General features: G+C 41.4%; 3 protein-coding genes across 7 annotated transcripts in view; all 3 read left to right on the top strand.

Annotated features, from left to right (window-relative positions):
* Positions 1 to 11,237, top strand: part of PPFIBP1 (PPFIA binding protein 1) — a 58,995-nt gene extending 47,758 nt beyond the window's left edge. For all 4 annotated transcript variants that reach the window (XM_044915441.1, XM_021690403.2, XM_021690399.2 and 1 more), the window contains 8 exons: positions 599 to 710; positions 828 to 916; positions 4,158 to 4,280; positions 4,823 to 4,948; positions 5,540 to 5,728; positions 7,939 to 8,118; positions 9,054 to 9,119; positions 9,408 to 11,237. In XM_044915441.1, coding sequence (XP_044771376.1) covers positions 599 to 710; positions 828 to 916; positions 4,158 to 4,280; positions 4,823 to 4,948; positions 5,540 to 5,728; positions 7,939 to 8,118; positions 9,054 to 9,119; positions 9,408 to 9,494 — 972 coding nt within the window. In that variant the 3' untranslated portion in view covers positions 9,495 to 11,237. The remainder of the gene's footprint in view (positions 1 to 598; positions 711 to 827; positions 917 to 4,157; positions 4,281 to 4,822; positions 4,949 to 5,539; positions 5,729 to 7,938; positions 8,119 to 9,053; positions 9,120 to 9,407) is intronic.
* A 927-nt stretch (positions 11,238 to 12,164) lies between these two features.
* Positions 12,165 to 12,872, top strand: REP15 (RAB15 effector protein). The gene has a single exon (XM_021690796.1). It carries the CDS (start codon positions 12,165 to 12,167, stop codon positions 12,870 to 12,872), a length of 708 nt encoding a protein of 235 aa, XP_021546471.1.
* Positions 12,873 to 18,683: 5,811 nt separating this feature from the next.
* MRPS35 (mitochondrial ribosomal protein S35) overlaps positions 18,684 to 22,023 on the top strand; it is a 43,808-nt gene continuing 40,468 nt past the window's right edge. The window contains exon 1 of one of the 2 annotated variants that reach the window (XM_021690575.1): positions 18,684 to 18,845. In XM_021690575.1, coding sequence (XP_021546250.1) covers positions 18,734 to 18,845 — 112 coding nt within the window. In that variant the 5' untranslated portion in view covers positions 18,684 to 18,733. The remainder of the gene's footprint in view (positions 18,846 to 22,023) is intronic. The other variant, XM_044914908.1, reaches the window with a different exon arrangement.

The following is a 22,023-nucleotide window of genomic DNA, read 5'->3' as shown; positions in this document are numbered from 1 at the left end:
AGAGCCAGTAAGTACTCTTGAAAAACTGTGTGTTTTCTGTTTCACGCTTTTTTTTTTTTTTTTTTTTAAATTTCATGGACTTAACAAGAAGGACCGGGTCTTAATGACTCCTTATGAAACATGTAAGCCACTGGGCATTGTAGTAAGAAATAATTGTATAGACATAATAACAAACCTTAAACTTGTATTTCTCAGAATCATTGTGTGGCTTTAGCATTGGCCCAACTTCTCAATGTTAATGTATGCAATTCAAGTTTACTTTGCAAAAAGGAAAAAGAAAGAGCCCTACATCTTATGTCTAATTATTTATACTTTTCCTAATTATTTAACATTTTGTACAAAAAGTAGAATTCCGGTCTTACCAAGGAAGGAGCCTGCTAGGGAAGAGCACACACCACTAAACTAGTTGCAGTGGTCTTGGCTTGCTAGGGGCTTTTTGTGCAGCAGCATTTTACTAGCCTGAGTCGGTATGCTGATTTAATGTGATTGTTGGGTCTTTAACACCAGCTTCATTTGGGGGGAATTGGCATCTTTTGCCAGTGGCATCCAGCCCATATTGACAGAATGGTAAAGCCAGGGTTTCTGCTTATTATTTCAGGAACTTGGAATTAAGCATTCACTTCATCGAAAGAAACTCCAGCTGGCACTGCAAGCCCTGGGGTCCGAAGAAGAAACCAACCATGGAAAGCTGGATTTCAACTGGGTCACTAGTAAGAGGTTTTAAATTCACATATTCATTCATTCATTCATTCATTCATTCATGAATAAATAAATAAAGCTGCTTTTTCTTTTTAACCACAAATACAACACCAATTTCTCTCCTGTAGGATGGTTGGATGATATCGGTCTCCCCCAGTACAAGACCCAGTTTGACGAAGGACGGGTAGATGGTCGAATGCTCCATTACATGACTGTTGTAAGTGGTTTACTCCTGGGAATTGGGGGGAGGGGGTGTCAAATTGTTCTTCTCTGAAAAACACAGAAATAGTGAGCAAAATACATTGTTTTCACAATGATTCCACCAGAGTTTCAGGGTGTTGCCTTAACTTGAGAAGAGCAGGAATATTTTCTGTTAAGTTGAAGTCAGAGGATTTGATGATTACAGTACCGTGGGAAATTGAAAACACTGATTTAAGCTGTGTGAAACCTAATCTAAACTCAGCTATCCAGGAAGATGGTTTTATGTATATTCAACAATGTAGACACTGAAACACACATTTTGGGTAAATTTTCTAGTATGTGAATTGTATCTCTTTTTTTTTTAAAGATTTTATTTATTTATTTGAGAGAGAATGAGAGAGAGAGAACACATGAGAGGGGATAGGGTCAGAGGACGAAGCAGACCCCCCGCCGAGCAGGGAGCCTGATGCGGGACTCGATCCCGGGACTCCAGGATCATGACCTGAGCCGAAGGCAGTCGCTTAACCAACTGAGCCACCCAGGCGCCCGAATTGTATCTCCTAAAGACGTTTATTTTATTTTATTTTATTTTAGGCTTTATTCATTTATTAGAGAGAGAGAGCACGAGCAGGGGGAGGGTCAGAGAGAGCAGCAGACTCCCCACTGAGCAGGGAGCCTGATGCGGGGCTCGATTCTGGGACCCTGGGACCATGACCTGAGCCAAAGGCAGACGCTTAACCGACCGAGCCACCCAGGCGCCCCTCTCCTAAAGACGTTTAAAAAATAGAATGTAGAGTTCTAAAGCCGTGGCAGTTTTTGAGTTACACGTTCCCAAATGCAGTGACTGCTCAGAAGAGACCATCCTTTTGACCTGACTTCTAGAGACTTGTCTCCTCTCCTCCCTTCCACTTTTGGGAATGTTACCTGAAACCTTCCTTTCTCTCTTCAGCCCCATTCCACTAGGGCAAGATTCATAGAGCTGAAGAAGTAGGGCGAGGTAGACTCTCTCTGATTCCTTCATTATTGTTCCATATTTTTATCCTTCCATCCAAGAGGTAGAAGGACTTTACAACAGTGGGGAGAGAGGGTTTGTTTCCAGGAGAACTTGTTCTAGATTCCATAGTCCTGTTAGTGTACTACTCATTAGATGCTTTTATTTAAACAGCCTTTTGTGAGCTAGGCTCTGGAACCAACTACCATAAGTATCTTCTGTAAATAAGTTGAAAATTTCAAACAGCTAATTTTCCATTGTCAAAGAAATGTGGGGTTCCTCTCATGGGATTTGTTTTCTTCTCTGTTGTTGAACCAAAGTCCGTACCTTGGTAGGCACATAGCATAAACCTGCTTGCAATAACACCAACATGTGGCACATTGCACATTTACTCTGTGCCAGACACTCTCTCAAGCTCCGTACTCCTATTAATACTCAAGTCTCAGCGAGCCTTGAGGTAGCATTGCTGTTATCCCCAGTATTTAGATGAGGGAATGAAAAAATTGAGAAACTGGGTAACTTGACCAAGTTTCCACAGCTAGAAAGTAGTCGAAAGTCACAGGGTGGTTGAACCTAGGATGTTTCCAGATTCCTGCTCTTACTAGCTCAGCCTGAAACAAAGTCAGTAAATACTTGCCCGCCTGTCTAGGTGTAGGTTTGCTCCTGCAGGAACGTGAGCAGATTTAGGCTTTAAAAAAAAAAAAAAAAAAGTGCGTCTAACTTCTGTGGCTATAAAAGAATAAATCGTCTTAGGAAGTTTGACCCCAGAAGTTAGAAGTCACAAAAAACCTGTTTGAACGTGGTATCCTGGGCTGGATCCTGGAACAGAGAAAGGACCTAGTGGAAAAACTCGTAAAATTTGGGTAAAGTCTGTAGCTTAGTTATCATTTTTTGTTGTCTATGTTAATTCCTTAGTTTTGATGACTATATTATTGTTATAGAAGCTGTTAACATTAGGGGAAACAGACTGAAGGGTATATGGGACTATCTTCTATCTTTGGCGGCTCTTTGGTAAATCTAAAATTACTTAAAAATAAAAGATTTTTTTAAATCTAAAAAATATCTGTTTTGATTTAAAAGAAAACAGCCCCTACTTTTAAAATCTCTCAAGCTAAAATAATTTGCCTTGTGTTTACATTGCAATCATTATGTATTTAGATTTTTTTAATCTGATAGACTTAAATTAGTTGAAAATAGCCCACATGGAAAGGTTTTGAATGGGTGTCTCAATCTTAGATTAAAATGTGTTAAATGCCTTCTAACTTAAGGCACTGCCTTTAAGAAATTGATCCAGAAAAAATTCAGGAAATAATTTTGCTCAGTAGCTTTAAGAGTTTAAGCTGATCGTCTAATATTTTTATTTAAAAACTATTTCCGTAATAGATTACCACCAAAACCCCCCCCCACCCCCAAGAAATGTGTTATCAGTGAGGTGTGTCTAAAATGGATGTTTTTCTTGTTTTATTTTCTGGGTGTGTTTGGAAATAGACTGGTGCTTATCTTGACACTGCCCTCCAAATCACCTTCTGAAATAATTTGTTTTGGTGTGTTCGGTATGATTGAAATGTTCCCAATAACCACAGACTGGCGACAGTTATACCTTGAAGGAATTGATGGTGATACATGTTGCTACTTATAACTTCTTCATTTCTCCTTTCTCTTGAACTCTCTCACCAATCAGTTTGCATCGATCGACACAATTTTCCGAAAATTGTTCTCAGTGTCTGCTAGATAAAGCATAATAATCCAGGACTAGAGATTTCTTGAGGCTTGGGGAATAGTATAACAGAGATACTCTTCTGGTTTTCCCCCAAATGGTGATGTGCCTTAGCTCAGAAAACCCAGCTCTGCTCGTCACTGAACATCACGTGCTCTTAGCTCTCTGCCTTATCACATCAAAGGGGATCACTTTTTGCAGTGACCCAGGAAGTGCCTTTCAAACTGTGTTCTACAGAGCTGTGGGGTCCCACGATCCTATCGCAAAATGTCTGGAAGAGAGAGAAACAGGTGAAACTTGGCTTCTGTTGGCACAACATTAATTTATATATATATAGAGAGAGAGAGAGAGAGAGAGAGGTCCTGGAGAGGATTTTGTTTAGAACAGGAAAAAGGTTGTTACCAAATAAGGGGTTTGAAAACACAAGCACTCGAGGCCTGTTGTTAGAGGGGCTCTTCTACTTTTACTTGTGTTTTCTGAAATTTCCCTGAGAAGGTTAGCTCAGTGAGCTCCTCTTTTTGTTCTTTTTTTTTTTTTTTTTTTTTACAGGATGACTTACTATCTTTGAAAGTCGTGAGTGTGCTACACCATCTCAGTATCAAAAGGGCTATCCAGGTCCTGAGGATCAATAACTTTGAACCCAACTGTCTGCGGAGGCGGCCCTCTGACGAGGTAGCACCTGAGGTTGAGATTTACACAGCATGCGCTCCCCGTGCATGTGACTGGCTGTGTGTGCAAAACAAACACCCGTTTCTTCGTGGGGCCTGCAGGAAGAGCTTCTGCTTTCCTCAGAACCTCAAATCCAGCCTCATTACCTTCTTGAGCTTTATTTTCCTATATTCCTCCCATCCCCCCCACCCCCATGATGGTTCCACCTGTGTAACTAAAGTCAAAGATTATTTTTTAATTTCCTTTCCTCCTTTCCTTGGGTGTATTTTATTTTCCTGCCTCCTTAAGCCACCGAGTTAAATATCGCTCTAAAGACTTGCTTTCCTAAAGCACTGCTTTATGAGTGTAAAAAAGTTTGGGACAGTGACATGGATGCCTCAAAACAAAATTCAGATTAACAAACACCTTTTCACCCTTTCTGTAAACACTTAGTGGAATGTGGAGTAAGTCTGCTCTGTAAGGCTGACCTTTTAGAATGTGCAGTTTTAGTGTTTGGAATCCCGTAGTTAATGACTGAAGCTCTTGGTGGTGGTTTGTTCTCATAGAACAGCATCACCCCATCAGAAGTTCAGCAGTGGACCAACCATCGGGTGATGGAGTGGCTGCGCTCCGTGGACTTGGCAGAATATGCCCCCAATCTCAGAGGCAGTGGTGTCCATGGTGGGCTCATGGTAAAACTCTCTTTTAATCTAAAAACTGACTTCTTATCATTTTGTTTCCATTAGTCTAATGAGTTGGATATTATCAGTTTGCTTGTCATAATCCTAGCGTCATCAAACTGAACCCTCCTGTACCATTTCTAGTGAGTCTTTACTTTCTGAGTATTTTTTTTCCCATCTTTTTTATTTGTATCACATAAGGCTAGATCAGATTTAAAACCGTCTCTCATTTATTGTCTTTTATCTTGTGTGACATCTGACTCCTGGCTCTCATATGATCCTGTTCTGAAATACCTGCAACATACAGATTATATTTCTGCACATTGACGTAAGGAGTTGCCTTCCAAAGGCATGCCGAAGGCTCCACTTCAGAGAGCTACAAGCCCTAACTTTGGAATGCGGATGTCAGGAATGGCTCTCCTTCTCACTAGTTTAGGAAGAATAAAGATATATAGCTTGAAGAATGAAGTCCATGCTGTCTGTTTCACTGGGCTATTGCGGGATCATTTGTGATGACTAAATGAAGGAGCTTTGCAAATTATGAAGCACAATGCAGACATGTATAATATATGGTGCCTTAGACAACTGTAATTTTTTTTATAGGTTCTAGAACCTCGTTTTAATGTAGAAACAATGGCTCAGTTATTGAACATCCCACCAAGTAAGACCCTCTTGCGAAGACATTTGGCTACTCACTTCAACCTTCTGATCGGTGCTGAGGCCCAGCACCAAAAGCGTGATGCCATGGAGTTACCAGATTATGTACTGCTAACAGCCACTGCCAAAGTGAAGGTTGGTTCAAGCTTGTTTCTTCTAATAATTTGTTAAAGCAAAAACTAAAGCTGCAATTTGGTTTTGACCTATCCCGTTTTTTGGAGTTTACTGAGTCTTGTGGATGGGTTAATGGTCTGTGCATCTTTAAGAGTAATTAAGAAAATGCATTTTTGCAAGTGTCTTTCTGGGGAAATCTCTGCTCAAATCATTTATTTTATTAGAGTTAACAGTAATGAAGAGTATGATGTTGGCATACAGTCAATATATTGCCAATGCAGAGAGTCCGTGACTTGGGCTCAAATATTAATTGCAGTTGTTCTATAGATAAATCCAGTATAAGAGGAGGATTTTTTCTCAGACAGATTCAATTTGTCTGGCTTAAAATTGACCAGTCTTGCAAGTTAGAAAAAGATACTTAATAAACAATTCAAGATAGACCAGGAGAGGGGCGCCTGGGTGGCTCAGTTGGTTGAGCGACTGCCTTCGGCTCAGGTCAAGATCCTGGAGTCCCTGGATCGAGTCCCGCATCGGGCTCCCTGTTCGGCAGGGAGTCTGCTTCTCCCTCTGACCCTCCCCACTCTCATGTACTCTCTCTCACAAATAAATAAATAAAATCTTTAAAAAAAAAAAAAAAAAGACCAGGAGACAATAGCTATTTCCAGATTTACCCAGATTCGTGGGTCAAACCAAATTCAGATTACTTTTCCTTCTTCTTTTTTTTTTTTTTTTGGTTTATCATTTCCTCTTTTTTTTAATTTAAAATTTTTTAACTTTTTTTTTTTATTATTATTATACGAGATAAAACACAGAACTTGTTCTCTTCTCTGAGGGATTTATTGTTCCCTGTGAAGCCTGAGAAGGCGGCCACAACACTCATGGCCAAAGAATAACAACCCACATTTGTCTTTTCAGTCTTTTAGTATCCTCAGGACTGAAGTCTGTCAATGTCCATTTGTCTGTCCAGAACATCCAAAAGTCCCATGCTTGTTCTGGTGTCCTGGGGACATGGACAGAAGATGACAAATTCACAGGTAGTAGTTTCAATCAACACGAAAGACCTTTCCTTTGGGGTCTGAAAGGATGACTACACCCCAACAAGCAGTGCTGATGCTGATGACCATCTGCATAATAGTCCCTGGACCACGGGGAATCCCAGCTTCATGGGCTTCCGCGCCACCCAGTACACGTACCCTCCCACCCCTATCAGCCCCACCCCTGAAAGCACGTGACAGCTCCAGCAGTTATTAAATAGAGGGGCTTCTGCTGGAGAGGTCGGCGCTCCAGGTGCAGGGAGGGGCAGCGACTCGGCAGAGTTGGTGGCCTCAGGGGGCGCAGGGACCTTGATCGGCTGCAGAGGCTGGGACAGGAAAGAACCCATGTTCAGGAGCTCGGCTTCAGCGATGGGAGTCTACTTTTCCTTCTTTTAAATCATTTCTCTCTGAACTCTTCTGAGGCTGTTATTATCTCAGCCAACTTAATGGGGAGTTAGGGTTTATCAGCTCCTCCACAGATTTGTACCAAGTTCTTTATATACATAAATACTGATACATTTCTCTTTTTATTTTTTATTTTTTTTAACCACCTCTACCTGCCCAACACTTTCTCTTTAGCTTCCTTGCTCCCTTAAAATCTGTGCTAGATTTAAACTTCTGAGAGCTACTGTTCTATTTAAATTCTCAGCATCAACCTGATCACCATCTGCTTAACAGATAGTCTCAGGGACTGTTCGGTGACTAAGATGGAGTTTCTCTTCCAAGTTTCACTGCAAGTTCTCTCTCCAAACGAGTGAGGATTCCTTTAGCTGCCACCAGTTACATTATGGATAATCATAGCTTCACCCAAAAGGAAAACACAGGACCATTTTCTTTTCCTGATCTTAGATGGGGAAACCTTGCAAGATTGGATTCATCCCTGAGAAATATCGTTGCATTAAGTCCTGTTTAATCAAAACTAAGGCTCTTGGCATTTTTTGCTTATCACAGTGACTACCCAGCTAATTGGTGTGAATAAGGAGAACAAGCCTAATATTCTGAGATTCATAATTAGGATCATTTATTATATTTGGGTGCATCAATCATACACCCAGGATGCTTTTATTTTTGCCACACCAATTTAATCATCCAATTGCTTTTCTCTGTGGATGGAATGAATAATTGAATTATGCATGTTATCAATCCTTTGCCATATGAATTTTGTTAAATCCCTGGATGTTTGCTCTTTGTTTAAAGCCAAAGAAACTTACCTTCAGCAATTTTGGGAATCTGAGAAAGAAGAAACAGGAAGATGGGGAAGAATATGTTTGTCCAATGGAATTGGGACAGGCTTCAGGAAGTACTTCTAAGAAAGGATTTAAACCTGGATTGGACATGCGCCTATATGATGAAGATGATTTGGACCGGTTAGAGCAGGTAAAGGCAACACAATATACCTATTTTATTTAAAGTTCCTCCAGCGGGGCACCTGGGTGGCTCAGTTATTAAGCGTCTGCCTTCGGCCCAGGTTGTGATCCCAGGGTCCTGGGATCGAGTCCTACATCGGGCTCCCTGCTCAGCGGGAAGTCTGCTTCTCCCTCTCCCACTCCCCCTGCTTGTGTTCCCTCTCTCTCTGTCTCTCTCTCTGTCAAATAAATAAAATCTTTAAAAAATAAAAATAAATAAAAAGTTCCTCCAGTAATGAAACACTAAATGGAAACTTGGTGCACTGTGTCTACTAATCAGTTTTTCCTCAAATACCTGAAAATAAAGATAATAATAAAATAATGTGAACAACTTCCAGGTTGCTTACTATGTCCCAGGCACTGTCCTCAGCACTGAACGTATATCAGCTTTCACGGTGACCCTAAAACATACAGAGTGTTGTTATCCTCATTTTAGAGGGAAGGAAACCGAGGCACAGATAGGTTAAGTAACTTACCCAAGATAGAAGAGCTGCTAGAAGAACTGGGGTTCCAAGCTGCCAGGCCGGCTCCAAAGTCTGGCTCTTCACCTACGTTATACTGTCTCTGTATTATGGAAATCTGTGTATTAAATCAAGTCAGAAATACACAGCTCATTTAGTCTTTTCAATGCGAAGTCCTGGATTTGAATATTGTCCCTTAGTCACCGATCCTTTGATGTCATTGTCAACATCAGAGCATTAGGCTAGATGTGCCAGTAAAATGTCGTTTGTCTCATTTTTAGCATCTGGTTGCTGTAACAAAAGGAGGTATCATCAGAAGTGTTCTGTTGCTCCCAGCCCGTTCAGTATCACTTGCATTATTTCCTTTTAGACTTTTGCTCATTTTGCTGTACTTTCTTTGAAATTACACAAATGAGTCGGTCATGTGATGGTGTGTTCTTTGCAGATGGAGGATTCAGAAGGGACGGTGAGACAGATAGGGGCGTTCTCTGAAGGCATCAACAATCTAACAGTAAGTCTGTAAAACGAAGTTAAAATGTTATTCTAAAGGGGCGCCTGGCTGGCTCTGTTGGTGGAGCGTGCGACTCTTGATCCCTGGGGTTGTGAGTTCGAGCCGCACGTTGGGGGTAGAGATTACTTAAAAATAAAATCTTTAAAAATAATAATAAGATAAAAAATAAAATGTCATTCTAAAAAGATGTTTAAAAATAACCCCAAAGGACTGCATGTTTAGTGGAGGATGTGTTGTGCCAAGCTCCTGGCTCCCAGGGTGCGTGACCCCCATCTCCTTGTTTTCCAGCACATGTTAAAGGAGGATGACATGTTTCGAGATTTTGCCGCCCGTTCCCCCAGCGCCAGCATTACTGACGAGGACTCCAACGTTTAAGCCAAGCACTTGGTTGAGCATGAGGAGCCCCTCGTCTTTTCTCCACCTGATTTCTCAAACAGCTCGCAGAAGATCTAACAAGCAGCAGATTGTATACGGTTTATCATTCCACCTTCTCAGAAGTGGAAACGGGAAGTGGGGGGGGGTGGGTACCTATTTTGAAGATGCCATGAAAAATGAGACACTGGTGAATGAGAGTATAATTGTCCTCTATATTTAATGTAAAAATATGTGATATATTTAAAGTGTTGCATTTAATTCGAGTGTTTTACCTAGCGTTTCACGTTCACATTCAGCAGTATGCAGGATTTGGGAAGCGGGAAGCAGTGCGTGGATGATCTTGTCACGTCTGTGTGACAGCCCTGTGGCCGTCAAAGCAGGACATTACATGCTTCCAAAAGCAGTATGTGGGATTTCTTCATGCGTTCAGTGCGCCCGCTAAATGCCAGCCGCACCTCCACTTTCCTCTTATTGTCCTATTTTATATATTTTTCTAAATACGTGTATATATTTAGTACATAGAAAATAGAACTTTTATTTTGTGACATACGGAAGATGGTGAAAAGCAAATACAGTGATCAAAATGGTCATATACCAGCTGGTCCTTGGAAAGGTTGGGATGATCTCTCCTTCTCCACAACTGAATTTTAATGATATTAATATTGATCATCCCAACTAAATTAAGATATATGAAATACCCCTTCTTTGATCACATATCACCCAATGTTGAAGAGTTAAAAAAGTTTCAACCTCCATCTTGGATCCTTTCACCTCAAAAGGAAGAACGCCAGGGATGTTTAAATACTATTAACGCAAATGCATTCAAAAGTTCCCCCCAAATTTGTAGAAATGATTTCTGAAGAAACCAAACCTAAACAAAAACCTTTACAGTATTAAGCTGCTTATTTTCCTTCTTGCTAAATATATCATTATGTCAAAATACTAACAATGTACCTACTGTTATTGATTGTACATTTCTCAGGCTATCAATGAATGGGATTTTGTTAAGCTGAATATTCGTCTGAACATTTTGTCTCAGAGTTCAATAACGCTGAGGCTGCAAAATGAGTTTTAGAATGGCTATACTGTGATGAGAAAATGTAGTTCATGTTTTTCTATAGCACAGGGCCCAGACAGCATCTCTAAAGGGGAGAGCCGTGGCAAAAACTTACTGTGTTTATCATTTTTTTTAGGGGAATTCAAAAAAAATCCTATTTTTTATTCACTACTACATCACTTCTCACGATAGCCAACTTGGCAAAGACAGGTTTTCATAAATTGGCATGGGGATGGGCAGTTCAGTATGTGCCAGTGGATTTGCTTATAAATTATATTTAAATGTCAGTGGTGTGATCTTGCAAGCTATTAGCAGGTTACTTTCCAACAAGGGCCTGTAATACCAAATTACTGTTTATTCATGACTAAAATGATCTGATGCTAATTAATAGTCTTTTGCTCCCTACCATTCATCGTTTGGTAACTGTATTGGGCTCTTACATATTAGTGCTTTATTTTAATGTGAACATATGTCACCATTTGAAAAACAATTTCTTATTCAAACCTGGTTAAAAAAAAATACCAGGAGACTGTTATAGATGCCAAATATTCTTTATTCAGGGCAGTGTAACATAACTGATGATACGTGATAAAGTTAAAATTTTTTTGATGATATATATTTTATTTACAAAACATTGTACACTGCTGGTATTATCATATGAAAAGAAATAAAGTCAATTGATAATTGTCTCCTGTTTTTATGGTCTGATACTTTATTTTCCTTTGTTCAGAATACCCAGTTGGCTTTATTTCTGATATATAGAACAGTGACACAAACGCTTTATAATTTGCAAACTCCCATAAATTTATTAGGGGGAGGGTTATAGTATGTATCAACAGGTAGAAATTTGAGGACTCTGAGGAATTTCTGTACAAAAGGAAACAAGCAGCTGGGCTGGGTGGTAAGGAATCACGGCGGAGGGATTATTAGAAAAGCAAAGGGAGGGCGCCTGGGTGGCTCAGTTGGTTGAGTGACTGCCTTCGGCTCAGGTCATGATCCTGGAGTCCCTGGATCGAGTCCCGCATCGGGCTCCCTGCTCGGCAGGGAGCCTGCTTCTCCCTCTGACCCTCCCCCCTCTCATGTGCTCTCTCTCTCTCTCATTCTCTCTGTCTCAAATAAATAAAAAAATCTTAAAAAAAAAAAAAAAGAAAAGAAAAGCAAAGGGAAATGACTCGCCAGCAAAGTTGAAGAAGTTAGTTTTAGAAGGAGGCGTATGGTTCTTCAAAGAACTCAATACTATTTTTAATTTAAGTAAAATTTGAAAAGCAGAAACCTATCTGGAAGAGATTGCCCAATATTAGAAGTAGAGTGAATATCACTAGAGAAGAACAGATGTTTTCAGTCAGAGTTAATCATCTCTAACTTAATAAACCAGCAGGAAATCTGTATGAATACAACACACCTCGTTGGCAAACAGGGACACCTAACATGTTTGTTTAGCTGTGTGTATATATGCTCAGCTACACCACTCTTTTCGTCAATGTTGAGTCGGTAAACTGGGACCGCATTAATAGACGTGACTTCGTGGTAAAAACTTTTACTCTGAAGAAGTCATTCTGAATGAGCTTCACATGTTTGATCTCTGGAAGCAGTATTGATTGGGTGCAGACAAAATGGGGCAAAACTCATCGCAACAGTTGCCTCTGAAGGACAGCAAAGAGGTTTCCAGCATCTGTGATGTCGTCAGCGAGGCTATAGTCCATGCAGCTCAGAAAGTGAAGGAGTATCTTGGATTTGAAGATCCTCTGAGCAATCTGTGCCCGGCTTCCAACACTCTGAATGAGATCTTCTTAATCCACTTTGTCTCTTTCTGCCAAGACAAGGGAGTGGACGAGTGGCTCACCACCACCAAGATGACCAAGCACCAAGCTGTACTGTTTGGGGCAGACTGGATTTGGACCTTCTGGGGATCCGAGAAACAGATCAGGCTTCAGCTGGCGGTGCAAACTCTGCAAATGTCTTCTCTCCCTCCTATGGAATCTAAGCCCTGTGACTTCTCACCTCCGGAATCCAGGGCAGAGGAGCCCTCCAGGAAAAGTAGATTTGATAAGCTGGAAGAATTCTGTAAGTTGATAGGAGAGGATTGTCTGGGCCTGTTTATCATCTTTGGGGTGCCGGGTAAGCCCAAAGACATCAGAGGAGTGGCCCTGGACAGTGTCAAAGGTGAGACCGTGCGGGGCCAGCTGCCAGGACGGAAGGCCGTGGCACAGTTTGTCCTGGAAACTGAAGATTGTGTCTCCATCAGAGAGCTGCTTGGAAACTGTCTGAGTAAGACAGACGGGCTGAGAGAGGTGGGCAAGGTTTATATTAGCATCCTCTGAACTGGATGTGCCCAGTGAGACTGGCCTGTAAGGCAAAAAGGAAGCATATTTTATTTTAGTCGGCAAGCTCATCCACTTGCATCATCCCAGTGTGGGATTTTTTTTTTTTCTATCCACCCTCCATTGAGAGAAAATGATCACTTGGGTCAAAACATATAATGTCATGACAACAGGAAAAAACCCAGCCCATATTGCAGGGAAAATTTATTCAATAATAAAAATGGGAGGAGAGGATAATAAAGTCAGCCTTGAAGTTTGATTTGCTAAAAAAAAAAAAAAAAAAAATGCGTCTTTGTTTAAGAAGTCTAGAACCTGGAAGTGTAAAATATTTTACTGCTGTGGGTGGAAGGCAGGCGGGGTAAGGAGGTACGTGAGACTACAGAACAGGTTTAATTCCATTGACAATGCCAGTTTCAATTCAACTCAAGCAAAACCTCATTCCTCCCTCTTCCTCTAAGCTCTGCCCTTGCTCCCACCTCCTCCCCGGCCACTTTCTCTGTGCACAGAGACTCTTGGTAGGATTCACTTTGGGACTTGCTGGAGTGTCTGCTTCCCCTATGCTTTAAACACAGTGGCCCCTATAGCAAACCCTTGTAATGATGATTAACATTTGTTTAGCAATTGCAGTAAGTAAAAGGTATTCACTTATAAAAACCATCTTTGCTTTTTTAAAAGCCTGGCTGGAATTATAATAGTGCTATAAGGGAGGAAAACTAATAGAAGCAAAAAGTGCTTAAGAATGTAAATGAAAGATTCATTCACATGATTGGTAAATGCTTATTTTGTTAGGCCCTGTCCTGCACCCTCCCAATCCAGCAGTAAAAAGAACAAAGTCCCTACTCTTGGCCAGTTTCTCTTTTAATGGTGGAAGATTGACAATAAACAAATATATGAATATATATTTAAAATGCATCTTAAAAAATAGGTGTTATGTGAAAATAAAGCACGGATGAAGGGATAGAGGGTGAAGGAGGTGCTACTTTATTTGGGGTGGGTAAAGAAGACCTCTGAGAATCAGGGTATAATTGACCAGAGATCTGAATGAAAAGGGAGAGCATTAGTACAGATAAATCTGGGAAAGAATGATCTAGGCTTAGAGAGCTGCAAAGACAAAGGGGCCTGAAATGATGTGTGTGAAGTATAGCAGAGGAGGCTGGTGTGAACGGAGCCGAGTGAGCCACGAGGAGAGTGATAGGAGCCGAGATCATAGAAGTAGCCAGCAAATAAAATAAGCAGATCATACTTGTGAGGACTCGATTTTATTGTGTGATAAAGGGACTGATATGCCTTGATCAGACTTAGAGTTAACCTCACTTGAATGGTGGGTGGCCACTAGGTTGTAGGGAGGAAAGAGTGAAATCAGAGCCCATGGGAGCAGCTGGGAAGCTATTATAAGAGAGAAAAGGGTGGCCTGGATCAAAGTGGTACAGGAGGAGGGGTGAAGAGGTCAGATCTAGGAAGAGTTGAAGGTAAAGCAAACAGCACTTGCTGATGATTAGATGAAGGGTAGGAGATATATCACAGAATGCTGTATTTCCGAACGTCTTAAATATTAAGGATGCAGGGGAAGAAATAAAGGCACACACTTTGAGTGTGCCTGGAAGGTACCCAAACACCCAATTAATATTTCCTTGGCCAATAGGGACCCCTATCTGTAGCAATGCTGTGTAGAGGAAGCTATCAAGAAGGTGGTTAGTATAGTAAAAACAACATTCAGTTTGAAATCAGATGTGGGTTTGGGTTGAATTATCTTTTTTTTTTTTTTTAGATTTTTTTTATTTATTTGAGACAGAGAGAATGAGAGAGAGAGAGCACATGAGAGGGGGGAGGGTCAGAGGGAGAAGCAGACTCCCCGCCGAGCAGGGAGCCCGATGCGGGACTCGATCCAGGGACTCCAGGATCATGACCTGAGCCGAAGGCAGTCGCTTAACCAACTGAGCCACCCAGGCGCCCTGGGTTGAATTATCTTAAGAGCAGAGTCTGGTGACTTAACTCTTCGTCTTTTTACCTGTAAATGGGAATGAGTTCAACTAATACAAAGAAGACAATGCTTGTGATGACACTTTCCATACTAAATTGTAAGCTAAGGAAAATTGTGAAGACTCTAGTACAAGTTGTAAATATTCATGTTCTAAACAGCTGGAAGATATAAATCAAAGACTTACCATGTCTTTTTTTTTTCATGAAAATAAAAATGTGAAGCTTTTGCTGATTTAAAAAATACCATATTTTTAAAAATCTGCATTCTGCTGTAAAAAATTACGGAAGTATAGAAAGTTAAGCCTTCAGGAGTCTCAGCTCCTCTCTCCATACCCATCCTCTCCAGTTTGCTGTTTGCCTTACAGAATGTGTACTGCATATTAGGAATATTTTACACAAATGGAATCCTATGATCCACAACCTGCATTTTTTTTAGAACAACTATATGTTGTAGACAATATTCCATGCTAATAGATTTATATCCTCTTTAAGGCTGACATCAATGGTTCTCAGTCCTGCCTACAGATTAGATTCACTTGGGGAACTTAAAAGCAAAAAGCAAAAACAAAAACTCAATACATTTCAGAGTGAAGGCCAGGACCATTTTTCTTAAATCTTCTGAGGTAGTAATTCTAACCTGCAACCAGGATTAGGTTTCCATGTGTCCAAGTAGTACTCTATGTCTTATGTACACATCATAGTATATTTAAGCCATACTGTTTTGATGGATATTTAGATTGCAAGGTCCATTCACATACCTGGATATTGTCTGTTTGCTATGCCTGTAAGACAAACTATTCACTCACATTTTTTTTTCTTTTTGTTCACTCACTTTTTATAAAGAAGTTAGTTTTGTCTAAAAGTAGCTCTCTGACAGAAAGTCACTGCACTAATCTGGGTTTTAGATATAATAAAAACCCGTTATAAAAACCCTTAATATTTAGAATTGTTCCACACAGCACTGGCTACATAATTTGTTGGGCCATAATTCGGTCATGAAAGCTGAAGAAAAGCTTTTTTTTTAAGCTTTATTTTATTTTATTTTTTTTAATTAACATATAATGTATTATTTGTTTCGGGGGTACAGGTCTGTGATTCATCAGTCTTACACAATTCACAGCGCTCACCATAGCACATACCCTCCCCAATGTCTATCACCCAGCCACCCCATCCCTCCCACCCCTCACCACTCCAGCAACCCTCAGTTTGTTTCCTGAGATTAAGAATTCCTCATATCAGTGAGGTCATATGATACATGTCTTTCTCTGATTGACTTATTTCGCTTAGCATAATACCCTCTAGTTCCATCCATGTCGTTGCAAATGGCAAGATTTCATTTTTTGATGGCTGCATAATATTCCATTGTATATATATATACCACATTGAAGAAAAGATGTTTATCATAAGTGAGCAACTACACTTTCAAGAACTTTTCCAGTTGAAAAATCTTGTAATTCTTAGTGACTCTTAGGTACATGCTTTACTGTTTACACTGCATGAAACATATTATTGCCTGATGACAGCTTTACAAATGAGTTAACTTTTAATATAGAATGAACCTTATTGTTCTTGATGCCTGGGAAAACAGTAAGTATTTCTCTAGTTCCTCTGGTCATATCTGTCCACTAATGTCTTAGGGAGACAAAAAGACAACACAGGAAGGCAAGGTGAGGACCTAAGTCTGAACTTCTTGCTCAGAAATTGAGAAATCTCTGAATATAAACTAATTCCATAAGGATTCGTACTTTTTGTCCCTAAATTTGTATGGTATAGGTCTTGTACTTCATCGTACTAAAATATACAAACTGGAGAGAGCAAAAATCACTCTGTATTGACTGTGAGCTTAATTCCAATGGCCACCATTTATATTCTGCCTTCTGCAACATAACTACTTAATCACAACAGCCCTGAGGAAGATATTATTGTTCCCATTTTCCATGAAACTGAAGCTCAGAGATGTTAGGTGGATTTTCCCCAGAACACAAAGAAACAGAGCCTGGATTCAAACCCCACATCCATCTGACTAAAAGGCTGTGCTTTTAATCTTAAAAACAGAGGAGAGGGTAGAACACCGTGTGAAGACAGAAGCAGAGACTGGAGTCATGTGTTACAAGCTAATGATTGTCCGCAGACCATCAGAAGTGAGGAGGCAGGGAGACATAAACAGACTATCTCTCAGAACTTCCAGAAGGAACTGTTAAACTTAAAACCGTTAGTTATTTTACCAGCAAAAATGGGTTTACTAGGGATTAGCAGAGAATTGCAGTTCAGGACAAAGCATTGGCAAGTCTAGAGAACAAAGGAGAAGACTGCTTTATTACAGAGAAAAGAAGGGAGTTGGGAGGGACTGTTACCAATGAAAAATGCATGGGAGTAAACTGGGTGCCTTTTCATTGGCTGAATCGTGACAGTCTCTTATTGGCTGGGCTGTTGCTGGGGTAGGAGAACAACTTCCTTCTGCTGGGCTTAGTACAGCAGTATCCACTTGCAAGACTTGCTAGGTACTCTCTGTTCCTTTGGGGTCTGTACTTGCTGGCTAGTGGTAGGACGTGAGAGCTCCCCCATCTGGCCTCTAGACTTCATTTTAAATGATATTTCCTTTTATTAATTTTCACAGAACCTACCCTGCTAAAACCTGGATTTGGGGTTTTTAGCATCTAGAACTGGTGGGAGAATAAATGTCTGTTATTTTATGTCACTCAATTTGTGGTACTTTGTTACAGCAGTCCTAGGAAACTAGTACACCTAACACACTGTACTGCTTTGGAACAATTATGGGATGGTAAAAGGCCAGAAAAGATGAGAATGGTGATTATCACAAATACTTGTCCCTATCTGCCAGTTATCTTCTCCCCCCCCCCCCCAATACTGATTGATGTCCATAGCACACTGAATGCTTGCATACACACTACTCTGGGACATCTGCATCCCCCTGCTCTACTTGGTATGCTTACCAAGAGTCAGTCGTGTTTGTTCCCAGTTATTCTTGTTACTACAATTTTGTACTTTGGTTAAATATGATAGTACCTATTAAAAAAATAGAGGATAACTTTATTAATGGTTGTACGTTAATTCATCCCAGTGTAGAGGTTGTCAAAATGGGTTCCAATCCAAGATGCCTTGAGGTAGGAAGACCTTGAACTCACCTCCTCCACAGACACAAATATCTACACCTTTTTATAGAAATAGAGGAGGGTAGAAAAGAAGAGATCTCATTTAAAGAATGGCCATTATTTTCGAGGTCCTGATGAGTTCTAACTTTTTGTAATTCTAACCTGATCTACAAAGGCATTAATGACCGTTAGAGCCTATGCACACAGGGTGCTCACTGTATGCTAATAGTACACCCAGAGCTTTGTCTGTATTTACTTGATTAGTCAACCCAGGCAAGAAAAAATGAAGTCAAGTTTTAAACACAAGTAGTTTGGCTAGAACTACTCTCAGATACTGTCTCGCCCTTAAGAGTGTATCACTTGCACCAGCTCAAGACTTCTTTAAACCGACAAAGTGTGGAAAAGCAGCAGTTGCACAAGAGGAGGGCCCTAAGGTAAACTGCCAGACTCCTGGGTCATCTGAAATCCCACCCGGATCACATTTGCCCTCTGTAAGCCACAATTCCCCCACCCCTTATGGTTCTCGTTGAACTCACTGCTTCGATTTTTTTTTTTTTAACTTTTTTGTTTTCTTTTCATTAGTTTTTTCTTTTTTGGGGTTATCTTCTTGCACGTTTGACTCCCGCGCTGACTTTGCAGGCCCACCTGTTTCCTGTTTCTCCACCCTAGGGGCGGGGCAAGGCGGGGCGAACGTGCGCGGTAGCGGCCTCAGCCCCGCCCCTGACTCCCGACTGCGCTTGTCCCATCCGCCTTGCGGTCTTCGCAGCCATGGCGGCTGCCGCGCTCCCCGCGTGGCTGGCCCTGCAGCCGGGGGCCAGGACCCTGCGTGCCTTCTGTACGTCCGTGTCTCTGGCCACGCGCTCTGCGATACCAAGCCCGCGTGAGTGTCTGTCGCGTCGCCTCCGGGCTTTGGGGGAGGTGAGGGCGGAATACCGAATCCATGATGGCCGCCGCGGTGGCGGAGTCCGCACCGCCTGGGGGAAGCTGGGACGTCCTCTGCCAGCCTGTCGCTGGCCCTCCCAATAGAAAAGCCGCAGGTGTGGGTCTCTTCTCTGCGCCCGTGTCACCGGCTTTCTAGTCGCCGATTTCTGCTTCTGGGTGCTCTGGGCGCGGTGAGCTTGCTCCCCCCACCCCCTTACAGTGACCCGCGCTTTCTGGTGCTCCCTTGCGCGGCCACTGGCACAGGGTCACTCTAGTTACTGGTGCCCGGTCGTGTTTGTTGGGCAGTGTTAAACCATGGGTTTTCTCGAACGTTAAGAGAAGCATACAGCTGTCCTGGGACAAACTGCCGCTTTGAATTCCAGCCCTAACTATGCCACCAAATGGGATGACCTTCATTCAACAGGCATTATTGAGATGACCTTCATTCAAGATACTGTTCTTGCCTTGGAAGAGTCTATGGACAAGACAGATTTGTTAGCGGAGTCACACTGTATGCAGTGTGAGGTGCTGTAAGGGAAGCGTGAATAGAGTAACACAGGGGCATTGACGAAGAGCCCACGGGAGTCAGGGAAAGCCGTGTCAAAGAGGGGGCGTGTCCAGTCATTCACCAGGTGCTCTCCACGCTACCTTCTGTAACATCTCTAATCTTCGTATTAGCAACAGATCAGTCTAGGCCACCGTCTCTCACTTCTGCAGTAGTTTCTTTACTGGTCCCTATTTCTGCTCTTGCTCTCCTGTCTTGAATTCTCACAACCAGACTGAAGTATTCAAAAAGCGAATCTTACCTTGCCACTCCCTTGTTCAAAGTCTTCGAATGATTTCTCATTGCTTTAAGATAGGATAAATTCCTAAATTCCTTAATTTGTCAGAGTGGCCCTTTATAGTCTTAATGCTTGTATCTTGTAAGTTTTTTATTCATTTTGTAAATACTTAACTCCTACTGTGTGCTGGGTAGTGTTCTAGATACTGGGATATGGCAAGGTCTCTCACCTCCTGAAGTTTACAATCTTTTGGGAAGGTCAGACAAAACAATGTCAGTACAGTGTCAGGTGGTGATTAGTGCTTTGAAGAAAAATAAAGCAGGTATTGAGAATGATGGATTGGAGGGGTACTGGCTACAGAGTAGGAAAAGATTGGGTAGACAGGAAAGCCCTCCTTGGGGAAGTGACATTTGAGCAGAGCCCATGGTATATACCATGCCAAGATCGGCGGGGGGAAGGGCATTGTTGGCATAGGGATCTGCAAGTGCAAAGGCCCAGAAGTGAGAACAAGCTTAGGGAGGTGATCAAGGAACAGAAACAAAGTCAACTTGGAGGTAAGTGAACATAGGTGAGTGGTAGTCTAAGGTGTTGGAAAGATAAGTAATGATCAGATCTCACAATGGCTTTTAGGCATTTGGCTTGGATTTTATTATAAGTTTGGGATTATACTGGAAGGTTTTGAACATGGAAGTGATATAATGTGATTTATACTTCTTTAAAAATTATTTATTTATTATTTAGGTTGGGCTGGAGCAGAGGGAAAGGAACAAGCCCACTGTGCTGAGTGTGGAGCCTGACACAGGGATTGATCCCATGACCCTGAGATCATGACCTAAGCCGAAGTCAAGAGTCAGATGCTTAACCGACTGAGCCATGCAGGCGCCCCTGATTTATACTTTTAAAAGTTCACTGACCACTGGGGCACCTGGGTGGCTCATTCGGGTAAGCATCTGCCTTCTTAGGCTCGGGTCATTATCCTGGGGTCCTGGGATTGAGCCCCCATCGGGCTCCGCATTGGGCTCCCTGCTCTGTGGGGAGCCTGCTTCTCCCTCTGCCCGCTGCTCTCCCTGCTTGTGCTCTCTTGTCTGTCAAATAAATAAATAAAATATTAAAAAAAGAAATCACTGACTACTGTGTGGAGAACCAACTTTAGTGGCGTAAGAGTGGAATCCAGGAGATCAGTTTGGAAGCTTTTGCAGTAGTCCAAATGAAATGATGGTGAGTTGGGCTGAGGTAATAGCAGAGAAGGTGGCGTGGTTGGATATGGGATATATTTTAAAGGTATAGCTGGGAGGACTTACTGATGGATTTGATATGGGGCATGAGGAAAAGTCTCCCGAAGCAGGTTAGACTCTTATCCGGAGTAATCGGATAAATAGCAGTATCATTTACAGGGATCAGGAAGACTGCAAGAAGAATATCAAGAGCTCTGTCAATGATGTTTTATAGTTGAGGTGCTTATTAAATATTTGCAACCTCTTTTCTCAGTGTTCTTTCTGTTCTAATCTTAAATTTCAGCCATATTGAACTGTTCCCATTGATTTTTCCATCTCCTTTTCTCTGTAGAAACTTTCTCACTTGCCTGTTCCCAGGGCTACCTCTTGCTTATCGTTAAGGTTTAGGCTTAACATCCAGTTCTTCAGGGAGATTTTCTCCAACTAATGACTAAGTTTGGTCCCCCGCTATATGTTGCCATTAATATGACGACTATTTATTGAAATTACTCGTTAAATAGTTATCTTATTTGACAGACTACATTCTGTGAAAGCAAGGTCTGGGTTTCTCTTACTCATTGCTGCCTTCTCTGTTTCTGGTACACAATATCACTCAAATGATTTTTGAGTGAATAAATGAATTACTATCAAGGGATGAATAAGAATTTGTCAGATAAAGAAATGAGATGGGGAGGCAGAAGGGGACAGAAGCCAGACAGATAGAAGGGATGCACATTCCAGCAGAGAGAACAGTAAGTTTGGAGACAGTCCAAAGGCTCTGGTACTGGAAGTTTAACTGTGAAGGGAGATGAAGCTAGAGATAAAAGTGGTTCAGAGTGTGAAGAGTCCTATATGCAATGCTATTGTCACCCTGACTCTTTGATTCTTAGTTTTCTTGGCTCTAAATGACCTCTAAGGATAATAACAGTACTTACAGTTACTGTGAACAATAAGATTGAGACAATGAAAAGCACATAGCACAGTGTCTGGCGTGTGAAAGTGCTGAATAATTATAGCTATTGTTACTGTAATGTAGCAAAACAGGCATAAGGTAATATTTTGAAAGGTATATACTGTATGTAAATAATTTACTCTCTTTTTTTTTTAAGATTTTATTTATTTATTTGACAGAGAGACAGCA

This window comes from Neomonachus schauinslandi, chromosome 5 (assembly GCF_002201575.2).
Source record: "Neomonachus schauinslandi chromosome 5, ASM220157v2, whole genome shotgun sequence".
In the NCBI taxonomy this organism is placed as follows: Eukaryota; Metazoa; Chordata; class Mammalia; order Carnivora; family Phocidae; genus Neomonachus; species Neomonachus schauinslandi.
This window is presented reverse-complemented; position numbering and strand designations above follow the sequence as displayed.